Genomic DNA, 24568 nt, shown 5'->3' on the forward strand with positions numbered 1-24568 from the left:
CTTCTCTCTCACCACTGTAGTCTGCTCTGCAACAAGGCCAGCAGAGCTGCAGAATGTTCTTTCTGACTGAGCTGTGGTTAGTGGTGTATAGGGGCAACATGACTTAGAGTGGCAAGGTGGCATTTGTAGGTAGATAGATTGATGGTTAGATACAGTGGCAGATTTTACAGTAAAATCCACCACCTACAGTGAGCCAGTTGGTCTGTATGCAAAGGGAGATGCGGTAATTTGACCGACAGGCGGGATGCCAACTACCGGAATCCTGGCACCGGAATCCCAATCAGCGTGGGAAATCCGGCGACGGAATCTTAACATGGCTGGAGATGCCGACACCAGAATCCAGACAACCGGCATTCCGATCTTAAGTATAGTGGGGCCATAAGTATAGCAGGGCTGGGTAGGAGTTAGCTGCAGGGGGAGGAGGAGGGTTTGGTTTAGGCTCTAGACGGGGGAGTTAGGGTTAGGCTCCATCGGGTGGGGGGTAGGGTTAGGCACTAGGGTGGGAGGGTTAGACACTAAGGGGGGAGGGTTAGGTTTAGGCACTTACCGGCAGGGTTAGGGTGTGGGGTAGGGAGGGTTAGTATTAGGGTACAGTAAAGGAGGGTTAGGAGGTAAATAGGACAGGGGAATACTACTTACCGTTCCCCTGTCGGGATTGTAGTCAACAGGGTTGCCGCTGTCAGTCTATTGACAGCCGGCATTCCAGTTGTCGGTATATCATACCCAACCCCCGCAGAGGCTACTCTGGCAATGACTTCCCATGGGAAGCAGTATTTGCTAATCACACACAGGACAGGCAGTCCCAGGAGGATGTGAGTAACAGAGAGCATGCTTCCAGTGGGAAACCACTTCCCTGTCTTGCTGTCAGCCTTGCCTGGCTCCTTGGGGCTGCAGTTGATGCAGTAAGTAGATGCTGGACTTTGTGCGCATGCGCCGGTCTGCCGGGGTTTGTGTGCTTGCGCCAGTCAAGCCTGGGGTTGCTATATTTAAAAAAAAAAAAATCTGGGACACACTGGGGGGTGACCAAATCAGAGAGGCATGGCCACACCCCCTCCAAAAAGAAGTTTAAAACATAATTTGCCCGCCGCCTCAAGCTCAGCACAGGGGTGGCTCTGGGGCCCCTATGCAAGCCCTCACAGCAACAGTTGCAGCTGATGTACTGATCAGAAAGGCGGATCATGGGCACATGCTGTCCGTCCAGTAACTGTCCTGTAATTCCATCCCTATATAAAGTAAGTTAGCTATAATCCCACAGCTGTGGAATTAATCAGACAGAGAGTAGGGATATGTTCAGATCAATGAGCTATAGAGCATATAGCATAAGAGACTTTATCACAGTATAGAATAGAGCTGGGGAACCCCATGCACTCCCCAAAACCTGAGCACTATGTTACTCAGTAATGGCTGTATGATACATATGCCTAGTATACACTCAATACATGTATAAAATTACTAACATGAATAAAACACCACATCATGAGAAGTTTTCAGCATCCAGTAAGTAGGTTAAACATCACAGCTGCGATTATTTGCTGAGACTGTTGCATTGCTCACTACTGTGTTTGCAGAGAGAAGGGAGAAGCAGAATGGACACATGACAGCTCTGTACCTCAGAGCATTTTCTAGTCTCCTGTCCTCCCAGGAACTCCCTGCACAGCCCATGCATCAGCAGGACACACAACATGACAAGACACAGCACTAAGCATGCCAGGCTGCAGAACAGAGAGGGGCGTGGTGAAGGGCATGCCTGGGCTGGACACTGCGACTGGGCGGCAGGGACCCCAGACTGCCCTCAGTGACAGCAGCCGCCCCACTAGACACCCTCCCCACGAATTCAGGACACAGGACCCCAATTCCAGTATGAACCCGTATAGCAACCATAGGCGAGACCCCGGCACTGAAGTCCAGGACCAGAAACCACCACGGCAAGCAGCCCCTCCCCTCAAGAATGGTATGAGCCAACACTGGTTAGATGGATGGATAGATAGATTGATAGCTATACAATAAATTGATAGGGGGCTATGAGACAAATTGATCGTGGGGGGGGGTGTAGTCATGCGATAAATCGATTGATAGTAATAACCTAGACAGACAAACAGATAGTTTCACAGATAGACATCTGTGATAAATCAATAATTTCGAGTTAATCGATAGACAAGGTAGATACAGTATAATATAAATCGATAGACAATGGCACGATAATCGATGGACAGCCACGAGATAAACTGATAGATACAGTAGATATGATATAGATTGATTGATAGACAAACAGGAAAATAGTTACATATAGTAGATACATGGAAAGGCTATAGATAGATTTGTGATAGATTGACAGATATGCATTAGATTGATACAGTACTTCGATCATAGTTGCCGACATTCAGCTGCCTCCTTCCGGGAGGGAGCTGAATGCCTGCACACTGCGGGGGCGTGGCTGGGCACTGACTCTGCATGCGTGACAGCGTGATCGCATCATCGTGGCCCCGCCACATTTTCACAGTGCCGAAAATATGGGCATTGCGAAGCGGGGGGCAGAGCCACGATGGCGCGATATAGCGCAAATCGCGTCATCGGGCCCCCCGCTGTGGGGGGTTTCTAGTTGTAGTCGGGGGGGCAGGCGGCAGCCGGGAGGCTTGCCTGCCTTTCCGGGGGGTAGGGAGTGGCACCCGATATTCAGGAGGCTCCCCACCAAATCGGGAGGGTAGGCAAGCCTGACTTAGATGCTGTGTAGTATGTTGCATTTTGTGGTACATGGACTGATTTTTATTTTAGGGGCATATTTATTAACATTATTTTTACTAAAATAATGTTAAAACGGGTGTTTTCACGTGTTTCACATTATTTTAGTATCACATGAATGTATTAAAGGGCAATTGGAGTAGTTCTCATGAAAAACTACTCCAATCCTTTCAATTCACATATTTTTAGTAAGTAGATCGCATTTCCAATACTTGTAATGGGAAATGTGGTCTGCCTGAAATCTACTAAAAATATATTCTGAAAAAATATCGGGGGAAGCCCTGAGATAATAACGCCACCTTCAGATGGCGTTATTGGGGCTCTTCCACCGGTTCTCCGACTCCTGCTCTAGCGGTAGCCAGCGCCAGGGCATGCGCGGACACATACTTGCTGTATTTTTTTTAGAAAAATACAGAGAAAAGTATATTAAGTGGTCTCGCAGGGTCTGAGCTTTATCGCAAGCTCTGTCCCTGCATGCGATTTTTGATACATCCTTGTAATGTATATCGCATTGCGATATTGGGCGAATTTATCACAGCCCATCTGCATCTGAGATGCGGATTGTGACAAACAGATAAATAGTTACGTACAGTAGATACATAGATAGGCTATAGATAGATTTGCAATAGATTGATTGATAGATATGCATTAGATACAGTACTTAGATGCTTTGTAGTATGCTGCATATTGTGGTGCGTGGACTGATTTTTAGATGAAACTTATCTGATAAAGGAAAGACTCTGCTGCTAAGGGCCAGAAGGCAGACTCAATAATTCATAATAGATATTCCTATCTGTGAGGATCACCCAGACATAGCATCTTGGCTGGCAGGAGATCTTTGGCAGTCCGGTCCTTGCTACAATCTTTAGCAGAAGCTCATAAAAAAATAAAAAGCCAAATTACAAAGCAAAAACAAGAGACGGCTCTTATTAAGAAGGGTGAAGAGAATGATACCCCGGGCTTCCCATATGTGTACAGCCTACACTTGCACAATCAAAATAATAACAATATGGCCAAGTTGAAGTCAATAGATGAATAAAATAGTTTGCCTCAGGAGTTGATCAGGTTCTGTTACTCATATCCTCTCTATATTGCACTGATCAGCAATAGCAGCTCTGAAAATAGACCTACTGTACATTTTCTTTCATATTCTCATGTGTAGATGCATCTCACTACCAAGGGAAACCAGATATTTCCCATAATGGAAACATCATTTATAATACAGGTTGAGTCTCCCATATCCAAATATTCCAAAATAGGGAAATGACTCTGTAACAGAGTAACAATGTATCATTCAAGTGCAGTGTCTGAAACCTGATATTAGAAGAGGAAGTGGGGCCCTCAGGCAGTGGGACCCACCAGGGATTTCCCCTGTACCCCTGTGGGCCAGTCCGACCCTGACTGCGTCCACCTCTGAATCAGGCCCTATATGTAAAGAGGTGTCCACTATGATTTATGCAGTATATAGGAATGAGCTGAATGCAAGAGATGGGCACTGGGCCTGATTCAGAGCTGGACGCTCTGACCAGAGCGCTCGCTCTGACTCAGGGCCCTCCTACCTAAAAATGGAGCGGCCTCTTGGACGCTTGCATAGCTGTGGGTTACCACCCACAGCTTATGCGAGCATCCATGATGATGGTTGCGATGGTCAAGACCATCGCGACCATCGGGCTTGCGACGAGACCCTGCGGTAGGGTCTCGCTGCCGCAAGCCCTGGAGTGATTTTGGCTCTATCAGAGCCAAAATCACTCCCACTGACATGATGTCAGTGGGAGTGATTTTGGCTCTGATAGAGCCAAAATCACTCCAGGGCTTGCGGCAGTGAGACCCTACCGCAGGGTCTCGTCGCAAGCCCGATGGTCGCGTCACTAGTGATGTCAGTAGGGCCGGACCCAGACGGTAGGCGTTCTCATGGGAACGCCGCCGTCTGGCAGGCACGCCCACCAAAGGGGGCGTGCTGGCAATCAACATCGACAGCACGCCCCCTTTGGTGCGAGACCTGGAGCGACGGCTTCCCCGTCGCTCCCCGGGTCTCGCGCATGCGCACAACGGATCTCCCTCCGTCGTGCGCATGCACACTAGGGCACCATTGACCCACTTGCGAGCGCTCATCACTCGCGAGCGGGTCTGAATCAGGCCCACTGTCTGATACTGCTGAGCAAATGCCCTGAAAGCCTCATTGTTAGCACACAGGTGTCGCCACTTAAATCATTCTCTTCTAACATGGTGCAAAAACCAGGGTAAATTTACTAAACATCAGTTTGCCAAAGCTGCTTTAGGTATGATATTCTGGGAAACAAGGAAGACGGAAGCAAGAAGAGGACAGTGGTAGCAGAAGTGGCATTCAGAAAGTATACTCAATTACTCATACACTATATGGGCTACAGGTCATAGAAATAATAGATTATGAATCATAGATGTGTGCAAGTCCGCATACTGTATGGATGACTCTCCACAGGGCTATTTTTTCAGGCAGAACGCCATTCCAGTTTTGAAAAATGACGTTATCAGGAACGGCGCTCTGGAACCGCCTGTCAGCACGGAGGTATCGAGTGGCAGTGGTGTGGATTTGCGATGGGCCACAAGCTGATTGCAGCTCATGGACCGTCAGCCATGGAGACACAATGGCGGCATTTTGAATTTGGCACCAGCCATGTGCCAATCACAGCTCGCCGATCGGCAGCCAATCAAGAGCGGCCGCAGCGATCACTCCTGATTGGTTGCCAGTCCACGAGCTGCTATTGGCTCACGACCGCCAGTGCCAAAGGACAAGTGAAGTAGTTGCAAAGCAAACAAATATGTTCTAGATATCATTTATGAAAAATTATATCTAGAAGCAGATTGATTGCAATAGACAACTTCTCTACCTGACTTCTTTAGAAGGTTTGATACACCTTCCCATGAAAGTGAAGGTACTATACTAGAATGCATGACCATGAATGGAGCAGAGTATACAGATAAAAGAGAATTTCAAAGATACAGAAAAAAAAACAACTAAGACAGGCAAAGAAAAAGGTATTAGCCAAATATACAAACCTGGAATAACAGGCTGAGCCCATGGGCTTAATACTTGGGTCTATGCAATAAACAAGCAAGGCTATGGAAGAAATGTTGGTTTTAGTACGGAAAAAAATCATGGTGTTAGCCCTGAAATTATCAATAACTAGCAATTATTAAAGGCCAGACATCCAGCAGTAAAGGGCCCTTTACATACATCTGCCGGCCATTTCCTCGACTCCTGATTGGACTGGAACCGCCGATCCGCCGGTAGGAAATGCCGATCGGCGGCTATTGATGACCGGCGATCCGTTGGGGTATTTGTGAAATTCTTCATGTTAAAAATCACCAACTTGCTGATCCCGATCATATTTTGGTGATGATTTGGGAAATCCAACATGTTGGATTTCACCGAAGCCCCGACTCTGGAGTCTAGGGATGGGGGAATTGGCCCAATACATTGCAGATCTTTGGGGGCCTTAAGAATGATCCCCAAAACAAGACCAAATATCGCAGATGCAGGCAAGTGAGGACACGATGTAAAAGTCCTTATTTCCTAATTTCAAACTCCAGCATGCTGTGGTAAAGGTATAGTGTATGGGTGCAAAACAGCTTATCTGACAAAGTTATCAGAATTAGGCCAAGGCAGCGCGGTGGCAGGAACTGATGTGAATGACAAATAGTCTTTGTACAGTGCTGGCCTCAGTTAAGGTGCTATAAAAATAAAAATGCTAATAATTATATTTTAAGACAGGTTATTCCACACATTTGTCATCAAAGGACAGGTCACGATAGAACTACCGTATACACAGGTCTATTGTCTTTACTTTGCCCTACAGCCCCGCATTATTGCTGCAATAATGTCATGTGCAAGATAAATTCACTATCTCACTTAACCACAGTTAATGTATTGCAAATCTACCATTCACCCAAGACATGATGGCGTTCTATGTGACCATCACTACGTATCTACAATATGCGTACATATATTTATAGTTTATCTTGGGGAGCTTGAAGCCTGCTGTTAACCCCTGAGCTGCCAAATGACATCTACTGTACCAAGAGTGGTTCATTCCCCCAGATCAATTAGAGTCACATAATGAAGTGGTTGTCAAGGTGTTTCGAGAGGGCCTTTTTGTTTTTTCTTCTCAAACCTGTTTTCTGTGTCACTGCATTTTGTTGAAAGGAAATTGCTTGGACTTTGTCATTTTTTTTTTCCATAAGGCGCCTGCTATTTCTGGCAAAATGAGTTAGAATGCATAAAAACAGACATTAACCTGCAAAGGGCTGAAGGAGTGCGGTAGTTTTGCAGCTTAGAATGCAGAGTTCTGTGTCACTGCAGCGAGGGAGGGAATATGGGGGAAGGAAAGAGAGAAATCGGGAGCAGGGGGAGAGCTGGAAACAAGAGGATGGGGTAAGCCGGTGATTGCTGATTCGTTACAGAATAATGAAGACATTATGGGGAAAGAGTTCAAAGAATACAGCAGGGGTGTGGGGTGAGAGGGTATTGGAAAATGGTAACAAAGAAAGATTTTTTATTGCTAATGAAGACACCTAGACAACAAACAAGAACACTGTACTCTGTGATGTATACTGTAGCGGCTTTGTTGGCTACAGTTAATTACTGAAACAATTAACCTTGGAATAGCATGATCACACCAAAGTTAGCTTAAATAATAAGCACATGCCAAGAACACAGACTTCAGGAGGGAGCAGAATACTGCTTTGTAGCATGCTTAGTTTATGTCAGTTAATTAAACTTCCTAATCTATTGGTATAAGAGCTGACTTCCCTTTATTGTGTTCAAATAAAACTGAAAACCTTATGACAACAATGCACGAAGACCAAGCTAGCAATTCAGTCTTTGTGGCCAATTTACTGGAGCAATTTTGCAGACTATCCCCTGAAAACACCAGTTTTGGGGGGATATCGCATATTTACAGCATCCCCTCAATGTACCAGAGGGACTGCAGCAGATATAGTATTCACTCGCAAAAGCAGCCCATATAGGGTTCTATGGGGGCTGCTTTTTTTACCGAATATATAAAGCTCCGCTTGGCCCCAGTAGCTGACGCCATCTCCAGATGGCATTAGGCGCTGTAGTCTTTGGGTTACAGATGGCAACAGTTATCACGAGGCAGTGGCAGATCTAGACTTTACTTTTAGGGGGGGTGGCAGTTTAAGAATAATACTGACTCCCCCCCCCTCGTGGATTTCCACACAATAATAATATAGTCCACAAGCAGGCTCCTCCAGTCCCACATGAGCGCCAGACCCCCCCTCCCACATTAACAATATGATCCACAAGCAGGCTACCTCCAGCCACACATATGCACCAGATCCCCCCATATTAATAATATACTCCACAAGCAGGCTCTCCCCAACCCCACATGTGCACCTGACCCACCCATTGACCCCTAATGATATGTTCCACATTCCACAATGACTTACAGCAACAAAGAATATACATTTACCACCGGACCACCAGTCCGTCCCAACCCAGTCTGCTCCCAGTCATATCTATAATGTACTCTTTAAAGCTGCAGAGCCACCTAGGTAAAAAATTATCCTGTGGTTCCCCTCTCCCCAGAAGTTTTGCTTCTATTTCTCTCATATCCCTGGATTATGATGGGGTGCTGGTGTGGGGGTGTAAGTGGGAGGACCAATCATGAGCCACAAAAAAGAGATTGCAGCTTGTGATTGGTCCTCCCACACACACATCTCCTCCACTGCAATTTAAAGGTTGTTAACAAAATGGGAATTTTGTATTATGCTTTCCTAATTAGGAGAGGTAAAGCTTTCTTTAAATAGCATTCTAGATTAATTATATCTTTATTTTATGTTCATTTATATAGAGGAAACTGTCAATAATAGGTAAAATATTTTGTTTTAAGTTTTATATTCACACAGTTACGTAGCATTGCTATCAGTTACGTTAAGAAATACACTTAAAATGCTTGATAATAAAATTCTGTTAGCTGCTTATGTTCTTGCATGGATTGTTGTAGATCAGAGGTGCACAACCTTTTCTAGTCTGAGGGCCTCATTGGGAGGTCCCACTCACTGATGGGGCCACAATAAAGAATTACTGGCTCAAACATGTTAAATACATACAATTTACTAGTGAAAAAGGCCTTGCAGCATTGCTGGAAGGTTCCTATAGAGACAGTCATTTATGTGATGCCGCAAAGCAGCATGCACCACCATCGGGGGTGTGGCCATCCCATTGAGCAACACAGGTCCCTTTCCCTCTGTAGCAACACCATCACAAGCTCATAGCAACACATCCACCTGCACTGCCACTGTACTGCAGTGGCGTCACTAGGGAGGCATGGGCCGCACTGGGTGACACCATCCCAGGGGGTGGCACCAAAATAGCAGATGGTGTCACCGAGCAGCTCAGCAGCGGTGATGGATGGGGTGCACATATGCATACCCAACTTGTCCGGTGAGGCTGGGGGCTGCCCAGCAGCTTCCGGAGTACTGTGCAAGCCCCCAGAGTGCCAAGAACGTGCTTGATGCTATGTCATGGCCCCAAAACGGCAAATATTAGGGGTGTGGCTCACGCTTGCCTTTGTCGTGCGCAATGAGTCTCTCAGTGCCGTACTAAGTGTCACCACCCATAGTGTTGCTACTGCTGTACCCTCTGCATTTGGCACTCAATGCTGTAGGGTCAGTAATGGTACCATCAAACAGATGCAATCCTGAGGCTCTTACAGAATAATTTTGCTCCCTGTGATATTAGATTCAGGAAGATTGAAAAACATTTTTTTCTTTAGACATTTTAATCAATATGGGCTAATGTGCTTTAATGCAAACGTTTGCTTTAAAAAGTCCCAGTCTGACTATGGGAAAGAAAATAAATTATACAAACTTCTCTAACATGCAATAGAAGCCAGTAATTGTTGCTATCAGGCAGTTAAATAACTCTCTGCAATTCCTTTAGTTTCCCTTTAAATAAAAACCATTGTTAAAATTGATGAAGTGTGGAGATCCATTAAGAAAATATACTTACCTGGGCTAGGAGCTGTGGCTCACCCTGTCTTTCAGAATATACACTATATAGATATATCTGCAGATGACGGTCGTTCATACACACTGAACGGCAATCATCTGTGTCTGCCCGCGGGTCCCGGCGGCCTGGGGCGAGGGTTGGGGGCATGTCACTGCGGTAGCTGCTGTGTGTGTACGGGCGGTCTGCAGTCCCCCTGTACACACTTGACGATGGACAGATATGTCTGCAGACACATCTGTCCATCAGCTGTGCAGCACAGCCAATGTGATATGTCTGTGAACGACGACGTTCGCAGACATATCGTGGGTACACACTGGCCGCCAATATATCTGTCAGTGTGTACCCAGCTTAAGTGTTTAGTGGCAATCTTGCAATGTAATGATTACATTATCCAGAGCTCTGAGGCCACTTCTCTGCAAAGACAGATGCATGGCAGCTAATCTGATTGGCCGCCAGGCTGCCTGTCACAGACATGTCTCTGCTGAGTCCCACCCCTCTCCCCGGTGTCAGGTGCAGAAACAAAATGGTAATTAATAAAAATCTTTACGAGGAAGAGAAAAAAATAAACTCAACCAGAGTGGCGACCCTGTCTGACGGTTACACCAGGGGGGCGCATATAATGAGCGCAAGGCCGCAGGTTGTGCAAGGCTGTTGTAGAGTTTTGGCTCTGATGATTTCTAGATGCCATATGTTGTTTCACTATTGAGTTTGTTGAGAACAACACTGTAATTGTTTCCTTTGTTGGAACTTGAACGCAGGGCTGTTGGCATATCCAGAGTGGACATTGCATTGACATGATTTATTATCTGTATATGAACTTTAAATCCCTATAAGATGCAGCTTATGGAGCATACAGTATTTATTATTCATCTTATTGCTAAACAAATGCAAAAATTTATTTTTTTCACATAATTTTAGTCAAAATGTAATAAAGTCATTTAGGAGGAGATTTCGCAAAAATCTCCTCCTTGACTAAAGAACAGCAGCATCTTTGTACTGTTATCATATTTTCCATATCTGTAGTGGAAAATGCTGTAATTTGCAAGTTACCAAGCTCCAGAACGCTATCTTCAGATATCGTTAGCAGAGGCTTCCTTCCGAATCTGCAGGGAGAGAGGGATCTTTTCAGTTCCCTCCCCTGTCTCTCAGCTGCTCCTCAGCAAAAATCTAAGTATATCGCGATACAATATACAGCAATTTTATCCTGTCCATTTTAATAGGCTCATCACAATTAAATAAATATAATCAAATAAATGTTTTATTAAAATAAAATTACAAAGCTGAATTATACTTCAAAAACTATTACTGTAAGTGTATTTGTAGAATATATATTTGGCTGTGATAGCTTGCGAACACTGCAGAGTAATGTCGATTTGTTGGGAAATATCTGTTTAAAAGCATCGGGACATGAGCCCAACATGACTCAATCAAATGATCCGGCCCCCTGTTTGACCTATGATTGACTTATGTGTGATCAATTGGAGATATCAATAATTTTTGGCCTGTTGGGGGTCATAGAGAAGTGGTTTGAGAATCACTGCTTTTCAAGACATTGTAATTGATTTCTGAGATTGAGTTACTGGTGTTTCCATGTGGGAATCATTTAATACTCTACTTGGTTGATGAGTATTCAGTTAATTGAGTGATTATTTTCTTATTAATATGGTGATCAGCTGTAATAAGGATGGCTTTTATCAGTAGCTGTCTGTCGGGGAAAGGAGCAGTGTTGTGGGAAATTGTTATATTTATTTGGTTTAATTGGCTTTTGGGGTTATTTACCAACAAAGTGCAAAGGTGATCATGTGCAATCACCACTAGCGAAATAATCCAACATTTACATTTATTGTACAAATTCTACTATGACCAGTACATACCACTACTGTATGTGTTATTTATACCCTTGCATTATCATGTGTATGCTACAAGGAACACTAGATGTTCTTAACATGTTTCGAGATATGTGTTAATGTAAATGAAACATTGTGGGCCTGATTGTGTGTAGAGCGCAGTTGCGGCCGTATCTTATGTTAATGCTGCATCCGATTTTCAGAAAACTGAGATGCCTACTTGCAGCGTCTTGAGAAAGTGCATTTCTGTTTTGTTGCATCTTTAAGTGCACCATCAGTTGTACCACTGATACTTGGTGCAGTCTCTCCATCCGAGTATGGCCTCCTGTGAGAGTGGCTCAGCATCTTTAGATGCAGCCGCTTTCAGCGACATGCCAGCATCGGCTTAGCCATTCCCCGTTATCTCATAGGAACACCCACTATAAATCACATACTGATTCTGTACTGAGCGCTGATTCTGTATTCTGTACTGAGCGCTGACATTCGGGATGGATGCGCTGTGCGACTCAGACACATGCGCAAACTTAAACTATTGTTAATATTGTGTCCAACTCAGAATCAGCCCGTGTATACTCCTTTCCCACTGATCCTTTTAGCTTGTTATGTTTCACCTGTGTATAGGGGATGTAGTCAAAAGGTCTACAGTAACAATGTCGACATTCGTAATGTCGACAGTTATGATGTCAACATTGTATGTATGTTGAATTCCAATTAATTTAGAATTACGTAAACAGATAATTACTGATTGATATTTGTTTGCTAGTTATTTAACGACTCATGCACGTATTTGTAAAGCCACATAAACAAAAAACACCATAAGGAATGAAAGAGCTAACCCCATATGACCAATCACTAAATCACCAATCACCAAATCGCCTTGGGTCTGCTCCACAATGATGAATTCTAGAGTCTATAGCTGATATCATCTTGACTAAGTAAAGGAACACACATTCCTACTTAAGTTAAAGAATAGATTTTTGGACCATACCTAAACCCACCCAAAACTACATTTTGGAGTAGAGTTAAGTGAAAAGCCACAGTATCTATGCAGATACTCTGCTCTGTCCATGACATGATCTCATAATGTGATTTTTATATTATCTCCTGCTCTAACCATTATAGGATCAGCTACTCTGACTGTTAGAGGATCTTCTGCTTTGTCCATGAGAAGATCTCCTGCTCTGTCCATGAAAAGATCTGTCCATGAGAAGATCTCCTGCTCTGTCCTTGAGAAGTTCTCCTGCTCTGTTCATGAGAAGATTTTCTGCTCTGACCACTAGAGGATCTTCTGCTCTGACCACTAGAGGATCTCCTGCTCTGATCGCTAGAGGATCGACTGCTCTGACCGCTAAAGGATCTCCTGCTTTGCCCATGAGAAGATTTCTTGCTCTGACCACTAGAGGATCTCCTGCTCTGACCACTAGAGGATCTCCTGCTCTGATCGCTAGAGGATCGACTGCTCTGACCGCTAAAGGATCGACTGCTTTGTCCATGAGAAGATTTCTTGCTCTGACCACTAGAGGATCTCCTGCTCTGACCACTAGAGGATCTCCTGCTCTGACCACTAGAGGATTCCTGCTCTGATCACTATAGAATCTACTGCTCTGACCCCTAAAGGAACTCCTGCTCTGACCATTAGTGGATCCCCAGCTGATCTTTAGAGGATCTCCTGCTCTGTCCATGAGAAGATCTCCAGCTCTGTCCATGAGAAGATCTCCTGCTCTGTCCATGAGAAGATCTCCTGCTCTGTCCTTGAGAAGATTTCTTGCTCTGACCACTAGAGGATCTCCTGCTCTGACCACTAGAGGATCTCCTGCTCTGACCACTAGAGGATCTCCTGCTCTGACCACTAGAGGATCTCCTGCTCTGACCACTAGAGGATTTCCTGCTCTGATCACTATAGAATCTACTGCTCTGACCCCTAAAGGAACTCCTGCTCTGACCATTAGTGGATCCCCAGCTCTGATCTTTAGAGGATCTCCTGCTCTGTCCATGAGAAGATCTCCAGCTCGGTCCATGAGAAAATCTCCAGCTCTGTCCTTGAGAAGATTTCTTGCTCTGACCACTAGAGGACCTCCTGCTCTGACCACTAGAGGATCTCCTGCTCTGACCACTAGAGGATCTCCTGCTCTGACCACTAGAGGATTTCCTGCTCTGATCACTATAGAATCTACTGCTCTGACCCCTAAAGGAACTCCTGCTCTGACCATTAGTGGATCCCCAGCTCTGATCTTTAGAGGATCTCCTGCTCTGTCCATGAGAAGATCTCCAGCTCTGTCTATGAGAAGATCTCCTGCTCTATCCATGAGAAGATCTCCTGCTCTGTCCATGAGAAGGTCTCCTGCTCTGTCCATGAGAAGATCTTCTGCTCTGACCACTAGAGGATCTCCTGCTGTGACCACTACAGGATTTCCTGCTCTGATCACTAGAGGATCTACTTCTCTGACCCCTAAAGGATCTCCTGGTCTGACCATTAGTGGATCCCCAGCTCTGAAGTTTAGAGGATCTTCTGCACTGTCCATTAGAAGATTTCCTGCTCTGTCCATGAGAAGATTTCCTGCTCTGTCCATGAGAAGATCTCCTGCTCTGTCCATGAGAAGATCTCCTGCTGTATCCATGAAAAGATTTCCTGTTCTGTACATGAGAAGATTTCCTGCTCTGACCACTAGAGGATCTCCTGCTCTAACCCCTAAAGGATCTCCTGGTCTGATCGTTAGAGGATCCCCAGCTCTGATCTTTAGAGGATCTCCTGCTCTGTCTATAAGAAGATCTCTTGCTCTGGCCATTAGATTATCTCCCACTCTGACTATTACAGGATCTTGTAATCTGACCATTAGAGAATGCCTCTGACCATTAGAGAGATTTTGTGCAACAACAGATTGAGGGGGGGATGTACTAACACTAAAATCCGGTCAAACCGCATTTTAGAAGGTGCGACCACATACCCCATATGTATCCAGCACCGGAGAGCAAAACTTTCCATAGCTTGTACCCAATAGACAATGCCATCTATTCTTTTTGCAGCAATTTCCAAAATTCCTAGGGTCTCCTGTGGCTCGCGCATGTGCTGTATTATGGCTACACATGCTCAGTAAGAATCCTGGGTCATAAACCTGAAAGTCCTCACACCACAAAGGAAAGCTCTTATGGGAAGAGCTGTCATTTGCAGTTTTAATAACAAATGTACATGCATACGGTGTTAATAAAGGTGCTATGCTTGCAGTAAGTGGCAGGATGTATACATCCCACCCTGAGGGAGAGAGGGCAACTAAGACTTTGTTGTTTTATTGATCTAACTGTACCTATATCCTTATCCTTTTAAAATACATATGGGCTCTGTGCATTCCAATACATGGCAATATTTGTTACTGAGATGTTTTCAGAAGAGAAAAGATCAACCATAGTAGTATATGTTTCCTGGATTGATATGAAAAATATAATGCTATGATACATTTTTAATACAAGAGGCAGAAAATATAAAACTGAAGACAAAACAAAAGGCTACTCTTACACAGTGCTTGTTGCATGCTGAGCCCACTCAGGCCGCCATAATCAGATACACACAGTATATAGGTGGGAGGAGTTATTACAGCTGGTTGGGTACGGGTTCCCAGCAGTTAGGATATCGACAGTGGAATCCCGACAGTCAGAATACTGACACAAGTACCTAAGTATACCATCCCTAACCCCGAACCCTCCCCCTCAGCCTAACCCTAACCGTCCCCTCAGCAGCCTAACCTTAACCCTTCCCCTAGTGCCTAACCGTAACCCCGGGATGCCAGCGGTCAGGATTCTGGAACCGGGATTCTGTCTGCTGATGGGATTCCGGCGCCGGTATTCTCAGCGCCGGCATTCTGACCGCCGGCATGGTAACTACATCCCATTACGGCTCCACAAAGCCCATTATTTAATTGTCCTCATGTTGTGTCATTTGTCTCAAATAAACTTATTCTATCGGCACTTTTCTAAACAGTTTTCTTTTTATCGCCGAAGTTATCTGAATGTTTTTCTATGTAAATGTGAGGATTGATATACTTGCGGATCAGGAATGACATTCCTAGAACCCAGGTAAGAGAAATTGATTACATTTCAGTATTTCATTTTAAATTACATAAATATTTTCTATTCACCACAAAAAAATAATGAATATACAGTATTGTACCTTCTGCAAAGAGCTGCAAAAGCCAAATATAAGCATCAAAATGTCATTATAAATGTCACACGTTGCTGCTATACTTCCATAACAAATAAAAAAAAAATTACTACATCTTATTTTACATACTTGAATCAGAGCTCATTCAAGAGAAAAAGTACGGAGGCAATTGCCTTAGGTTCCAGGTGTTAAATGCCTCAGCTGTCAAATCGATGGGTTGGAAAAAAATTTCTTCCTGATAGTTCTTTGTGAGTCAACAAGTAATATTTTATTTACAACTTCTCCACACATTCTATATTCTAGCAAACAGTAGTAGCTCAGCCCTCTATATCTAGTTTTTTTTTTCTTTTTACCACATCTGTAAATTAGAGATGTGCGGGTTGGGTTTTACTTGGTTGTTTTTCGCCAAAATTATCGCAAGTTCGGATTACAGTAGTTCAGATTTATTTTATTGGCTATGTGATAGCTGATTGCCAATGAGATGCCGTTTTTGAGATCCGAACATATCCGAGTAAAACCGAACCAGCACATCTCCACTTTAAATAAATAGTTAATTTCAGTGCGTAGTCTTGAAACAAGGTTTCATTAAGGATTTTATATATATATATAATATATATATATATCTCTCCATATCTACACACTATATATATATATATTATATATCTATATATATATATATATATATATATAGCTATACAAACCACCGCTATTCTGCACCTATACAGAGAACTAAATCTAGCAACCTAGCAGCTGCTCATACAGAGTCCCCTGTTAGTGGGACTGGATAATAGAAATGTAAAAAGGTCTGTGAGAGAGCGCTTGAGTAACTTTACAATTTATACTGGAGAATTAATAAAAAGGCTGTTTTGGATTCAAACTTCAAAATACAGCTATTGGAGTATAAAAACATTCACATATAAAAACCTAGTAGTTTTCGTGGACAAGAAGCTGTTGACACCCTTAAAAAATCTTAACAACTACAATTTATTACAATAAAAAAACATTTTATATAGTACCAATACAATATTAGATTATGCTGATTAAGTTTACAGGATTCCACCTTTAAATCCTTAGGTTTAAAGCTTGTATTTGTAATGGTGTAGTCACAGAATTAGGATAAAAACCAGTTACCCTATGTGTTTCGTCTCCTTAGAGACTTCTTCAGGGGTTAATCTCTGTGCCTTCACGTAAAGGAATACTTATTGCAATTCCAAATGGTCTCAAACATACTGGAACAATGGATATTCTTAGGAAACCCTTGGTTCTCAGAATAAGGTAGAGATTTCACACCTCCAACACCAAATTCTGTATATACTGTATGTTATCAGTACTGGGTAGTTGAATTCCACCCAGGTAAGCAGAGAATCACATTCACCTTCTTTCCATATGGAAATTGTATTAAGCTTTTATAAGGGTGTCAACAGCTTCTTGTCCAAAACAACAACTAGGTTTTATATGTGAATGTTTTTATACTCAAATAGTTCTGTTTTGAAGTTTTAATCCGGGAACGTCCTTTTTTTAAAATTATTTCTCCAGTATAAACTGTATATATATATATATATATATATATATATATATATATATATATATATAGGTTCAGTGTGATATAGCCGGCGGTTCAAATCCCGACAGCGGCATCCCGGCAGCACTGAAAATCCCGATTGTCCCCAGGTAAGTATTCTCTAACCTATTTTACCCCCTAACCCTAACCCTCCCTTAGGGGTGCCTAACCCTAACCTCCCCCCTCTAAGGCCTAAACCTAACCCCCCCTTCCCCGCCACCTAAACCTAAGTCCACTGGGGGGGTGCCTAACCCAAACCTCCCCCCCGGGGGTGCTAAACCCTAACCCCCCCTTCCCCTAGCCTAAACCTACCCTCCGGGGGGGTGCCTAACCCTAATTCCCCCCCAGGAACCCTAAACATAGCCCTCCCCCCGCACGGCTGTTTGCGCCCGTCGCCCGGCTTACCTTCGATCGTTAAGATGGGTGTCGGGCTCCCGGCGTAGGGAAAATGACAGGCGTCGGGATTTTGATGCCTGTCATTTAACCCTTTGCCGGGATTATACAGTCGGGAAGCCAGCGGATTGGATTCCGTCCATCAGCTTCCCCACTGTTTCCCATATATATATATATATATATATATATATCCAAATTACTGACGCTCAGAGAGAAAGTGAGCTTAAGAAAAACTTGCCAGGGTGCTCACGCCGGGGTACTTGGCCCCCTCCTCACAAACCATAAGAAATAGGCGGCACTCCAGGACTGGAAAGGCAAAGTAACAGCTGGTGATTTACTACAACATTTCGGGGTCCTGATGACAGGGGTTTGACCCCGAAACATTGTAGTAAATCACCGGCTGGAGTGCCGCCTATTTCTTATGGGTTGTATACATTGTGTATACATATATATACATATATATATATATATATATATATATACATCTCTTGTTATACACTGGTAGGACTTATTTTAATTTAAGGTTTTATTATATGATATATCTACATGTATATTTTACACCTCTTGAATTGTGACTTTATGTGCAGCGCACTGATTGTGTTGTTATCTGTGCAAGCTCTCTCCTTGTCATTTACTAGCACTAATTCTCACTCACATGTCACCTCTGACAGTCAGTTATATGTACGTGTTCTATCAGCATTTAACCCTGCTGTCAAAACAATTCTTTCTGTGCTCAGATAGGGGAAAGAGTTTCCTCTGTGTGTGTACATATTCAACATTATGTATGTATGTATGCATGTATGTATGTATGCACACACACATACAGCACATGAATTGTAACAGTGTGTATGCATGGCCAGTAGGAGATGGCCAAATTGTTTAATGCATGCTCTAAATTGTAGAAATAAATATTTGGCAAATAATATAGTAAATGTCAATATAACTGAACTTTTCTTAATAATTGGAATTAGCATGTGGTCTTACTGTGTTAAGACTACACCAGGCTGAGGTATTTTGTTATCTAGATAAACCACCTTAAATATTTCACAGCCTTCAGTGATTCAGGAGCAATAAAATTAGCAGTAAGCGCTCACCTCTTAATTAAAGAATTAAGTTATTGTTTTACAGTTAAAATAGCAACAGCAGTGTGTCCCCAGCAGGGCATTTGGTAATTTAACCTTTTATGTTCTATAGGATTATGAGGTGTTGCTAAGCAAAATGATGTAAGGAGAGGAGAGTTCCGCTAGCAGCCCTATTGTTATACCAATTCAGCACTGCGGACAGCTCCCTGGTACTGCAATGGGATTTTCTCATAAGGCAGGAGAAATAAACTGCTGAAAGCAAAGGAGCCAAATAATACAGTATACAGGGTTCTATTACTCATACATTCATGTCTAATATTTCCATTAAAGGTCTTCCATTGTTTGATTAACACCAGAAATTAACATTTTTGGCACACAAAAGATGATACATAATGCACATTGAACCAAATTTGCAAGGTACTTTACTCAACACTGTATTTAGAAATACTTTAACTCTTAATTTAAAAAAAACAAAAAACAATTTTGCATTTTTTATATTTATTGAGCTGGTTACGTAGCAGTAATATGCAGAGCTTTATTATGGTAACAGTACGGAGTATTCCAACAGCCAGCAATTACAGTATAGTGCTCCTTATGTCTTTTGTTTGACTGTTACTGATTAAATAACCTATAAAACATGGATTATTATAGGTTTACAATATGACGTCACATACACAAGATAAATTCCACATTGATAAGATCTTTCAGCTCAATCCCAACTATGTAAACATTTGTTTAATGCTAGAACTGATTTCCCTCTTTGAAGTATTTATATGACAGTTTCTATGGCAGCAATCTATGCAGAGCTTCACAACGGGAAAGGTATTGGGAATTCTTACTTTAAGGTGCCGAGATTAGAATATGTATATCGAATAGTAAAAGGGTAGGGTTATTCCTGTAGCTCAGGATTTTGTGTTATACTACATGGTGATTGATGAACTACTGCCAGTATCTTTTTTACCTATATTTCAAACAGGGAACTGGGACTCCCTTTTAGTCCATTAAAATCACCTGATTGATTGTAGTTGGAAGATGTAGTAAAACAACTGTAGAATATTCTTTGCTTAGGGTGCATCAAAAATGTAGATACTAAAGACTGATTCATTAAGGATCGATATTGCGATCACTGCTCCGTAATTGCATGAAGGGCTGCTGCGAAAATATGCTAATGATTGCTATCGCAATGCCGTGGCACTGCCAACATAGAGACGCCCACTGCCGCTATTTCACATCCGTAATACCTTGCAAACCTCCATAAACATCGGTAACATAGAGTACCATCGGCCTCTCATGCAGAATTACACCAGCCCTGACCTTACTTAGAAATTGTTAACCTCAATGCACGCAGTGAGTACTTAAGCTGCGTATGCAAACGCACTAGCTAATTTATGCACGCCCACACAACGGCGTTCAAATGGACAGACACGTCTGCGTTTCTCCGACCACTCCACCGTCACCACCCCCAAACGCTCACTGCCTGTCAATCACTTTGTGACGGCTCTGAGTGGTCTCCATGATCGCAGTGGTGCCTTCGCGCATGTGCACTGCATGCACAGTATGCAACAATTACCCATCTGTATACGATTTAGTAATAGCGATCCGTAATGAAACAGGCCCTATAACCATCAAATATAATAGTTACTGTGGCAAAATATGAGTTCTGAGCGAGTACTGTAGAATGTTGCAGACAAATCCCCAGCAAATTATATATATCTACATATATATATATATATATATATATATATACACACACTTTTGGCTGGAGTCCCTGGTAGCTGTTACGCATGTATATCCAGTCATGTATCTCTCCCTAGAGCAACCAGGAAGCTGTAAACAGGAAGCAATAAAAACACTTCCTGTTTTGTAGCCAGCTAGTACCAAAAACTCTGTGTGGCTTATATAATATACCACAATTTCTTCCAACATGTTCAACTTCCATATTTTACATTGCAAATAACTCTGTTTACAATATATGACCCCATGATAACGGATCCAGTGGTACAAGCTACCTGTTTATCACTCAGGCCCTGTTTGTTAATCATAATTTCCAACTCATACCCCAATGAGCAGGTTATTGGTCATGATTTTAGAATGTAGCAAAATATCAATTAGTTGTTGTCATAGCAGCAACATGTCAGTTTGACAATCATGGACCATGAAAGACTAAACTTAGAATATATGATAAACTGTAAAGCACCAGGTAGGCGTGTTTAACTTTAAATCAATATATATTACAGTGTTTTTTTAATTGTTAGATAACAGGAAAAAGAGAATTGGTAATCCAATGTAACAATACTCTGTCACACTTCAAACATCCTCTCCAGATTCTCTCTCATCTTGCTCACAAGTTCCCTAATGCAGCTTTCTATTCCAGTCACACAGTGCTCCGGGACCGAGACAAGATTCATTATTATGGGCTCATGCCAGAGGAATCTCAGAGAAGATTTAAGGTGGCTTTAACTGTATAATAAAACCCTCCTTACTGCCACTATAAAACCTCACCAGCAGGATCAGGGACAGAGAGAGAGAGAAAGAGAATGGAGCGGGGAATAAAAACAGAATAGAAATGAACGCAAACATATACAAAGAGTATAAATATAGCCTAAGAGGAACAATGAAAGAAAGACATAAAAGCAGCACAGTGTGAAAAAGGAAATAAGCTAAGAAGGTGATGAAAGGTGAATGGGGAGAAACATTGCTATACTGAGAAACAATGGGCTGTTGGGTGTGGGATGAGGCTGAAGCGAATGGAACTCGCAGACAGAGGTGGATCATGGAAGATAAAGGTCAGATATAGAAAATAGAAACTGAGGGACAATAGATAATAAAGCGATACACGGGGACTGCCCTAAGTTCCCCGCAGAGAATGGCAGCCCACTGATATTCGAGTGGAAATTTAACCCTAAGTTGACATCTACTTAAATAGGCAGGATCTAATACACCATATAATATGGTCATAAAGGTATATAGATTGGACAGTGAGCTACAGACAGATGCAAGAGTTGTTTATGATAAATATTGTGTTGTAAAGATGACGTTAAGATACCAGGTGAATGAGGACCATTTACTCATGTTAGCAGATTAGCGGTGAGTAAGGGAGTTGTTGGGTTTAAATGAGTTAAAACACTGAACTTAAACAAAAGTATATACAGTATCCATTCCTGGCTGTACTGGCGTATCTTTATATCGGTAATCTATGTAAATTCAATCTTATAAAAGCAGGAATACAGCCTCCAAGGGGCTGAAGATATTATTTGTGGTTTCTATCCCAGTCTCAGACCACCCACTAAATTAATTAACCAATCATTATACCCCGTCTTCCTCATCCTTTAATAATACCACCACATTCATGCCCAATCATTAATACACCCACATACAGATACTTACGCCTACATATATACATTCTCACTAAACATATAAACAACACGTGTGAACATGTGCCAAGAATGCATTCACAGTCGTATAGTCATAATAGATATTTTATTTACCACTATAAGTACTGAAGATACTGTACTAAAGTAATTACTACAATATAGAGCAAATAGAGATATAGTAATGTCAACTATACTGTATTAACATACTCAAATAAGACAACGTGCACATACCTATATTATGTATGTGAGAACACGGCTACATCTGTGAGATCAAAAAAAAACAAAGCTGTATGTGTGTTGAACCAAACCGAAACACAAATCCGTATGAGAGTCCAACAATGTGCGAAGGTGAGTGGTTGCGCGGGACACGTGAGTGTATTTTTGTCGCACGTGTATGTATGTATGCATGCAAGTGTGAGAGTGTATGGGTGCTTTGAGAGTATATGTATCGGTGACATTATATGTAAATGTTCATAGTATAAAATGATACAGTACAACCTCTATTACATTTATCACATTGATATGCTCAGCTTATCTTATCTTCCCAAATTTCCCCCTTTACACCCTTCATTCTGTTTTACCACACCCATCTAGTAGCACCTGTTTTTTATTTTATATCATTGTTTTTAATATTTGTATATTTCTACTCATTCCCACTGTTCTTATTATGTATCTTCCCCATGATTATATTTTCCTGCACACCCTTTCCCTTTACCTTCGTCTCAATCACCCACATTCCTTTCCTCTAATGCTTCCACCATCCTTGTTCTTTAACCTCTGTCATCTTCGCCAAAGCCGTGTCGCTCCCCCCTACCTATTAACCCTTATCATGCTTTTTTTTTTTTAAAACAAAAACAAAAACATTTTTTTAAAAAAAGGTATCTCTTACCTGCAGCATCACTTTGTAATGCTCCTCTGGTTTCCGAACCACACACATGTTACATCCCATGTTAGCTTGGAGAGGGTGCAGGTCTGTGATAGAAGGGGGCTGGTCACCCCCAATCTTGCCTGGTTTCCAGTCAGAGATGTGTACTCAATTCCCCTTCTATTGGGTCCAAAGCCAATAGCGGTATAGTAGGGGACCCAGATCAAAAGTATAAAAACCTTTAATTATCCATCCAGAGGGACCTGGTAATCCATGGGGGGCAGAGAGGGGGGAAGCTTAACATTATGAGGATGATAAGCAGCTGCCCCCCTCATCTTCCAGAAATGGGGTGCCACTTCTCCTCCCCTCCCCCCTATGAAGTAGTCTCTTCTCCAGGGCTGCCGTCCACTGCTACCCAGGATAATGGGGGTACCAGGACATATATACTTATAGAAAATGGGACTCCTTTTTTAAAATGTTAGATTGCTGATCCTCAGAGAGGACAGCAGATGTTGGGTCCTCATGCTCCTCCTAAGCGTACACATATGAAGCTACCTGTGCCTAATCAGACTGCTGCAGAACGCAGAGACATGCCTTCTTCCCTGTGAGTATCTCTGAGCATCAGCATTGCTGGAAAGGAGGGAGGCAGAGCTGAGGAGGGAAGGTGGGGGGGGAGAGTGAGAGGGAGGGAGAGCGGGAAAGGTAGCTAATAAATATGGATGGTCTTTGGTGTAACACTCAGAGCCAATCTGTTAGACAGGCACGAAAACTGCTGAGAGTATTTCATCAGCAGCTCTGGGCTCTGTCTATGTAAGACATAGAGGGAGGGGGACAGAGGGAACAGCAGCAGGAGCTACAGGATGAAGGAATGTGGAGGGGAGAGGTAGTCTTAATGATACAGTAGCTGGGGACAAAAGTTACAATTTGTATTTCTTCATTTATTTAAACATTGTAGTAACAATGGGAGGAAAGGAGAATCCACAGGACAAGGTAAAATCATCTGTCATCAGATAAAGAAGGGTTACCCTGAAAATATACGATTTGCCATTTGTCTCTAATGAACAAGCCTATCGTCTTTTTTTATCAGATGAGCAGAACTGAGCTAATATTAATTACATCCAGGAAATAAATGCAAATGACTGTTCGTTCATTGGAAATTTGATGCCATCTATTGTGCATCCAGTTATTTAGAACACAGACTTAAGGCTTGATTCAGATTTACGTAAAGCCAATATCTTCGCAGATGCAGTGATTGTTTGCAAATGCACATGTGCGAAAGCCACACTGACTTCGCACGCACAGCTATTCCATTGTGATTACTCTTATACATAGGAACCACTCGTAAAGTGAGTGACAGGTAGTCATGCTTAAATTAGCCATTGCGAGCTTCACAGCATGAGAGCTCTCTGCGTGTCAGGAGAGACACAGTGTTTACGGCTGGTCACACTTGCCTTACACGCTATGTGGCTGCCCGATCTGCGTCACTGTTACCGATGTTTATGCTGTTGCACATCATTGGACAGATAGGAGAAGGCAGCAGTG

The 24568-nt window shown here is 42.7% G+C and overlaps 1 protein-coding gene across 1 annotated transcript in view; it reads right to left on the reverse strand.

The window, feature by feature from the left end:
* Positions 1-23164, reverse strand: part of PDZD4 (PDZ domain containing 4) — a 154292-nt gene extending 131128 nt beyond the window's left edge. Inside the window, exon 1 of the mRNA XM_088471129.1 lies at positions 23051-23164. Within this exon, the coding sequence (XP_088327255.1) occupies positions 23051-23110 (60 nt within the window). The 5' untranslated portion in view covers positions 23111-23164. The remainder of the gene's footprint in view (positions 1-23050) is intronic.
* Between the last annotated feature and the right edge of the window lie 1404 nt (positions 23165-24568).

Source organism: Taudactylus pleione, unplaced genomic scaffold (assembly GCF_031769625.1).
Source record: "Taudactylus pleione unplaced genomic scaffold, aTauple2 ptg000110l, whole genome shotgun sequence".
NCBI lineage: Eukaryota > Metazoa > Chordata > Amphibia > Anura > Myobatrachidae > Taudactylus > Taudactylus pleione.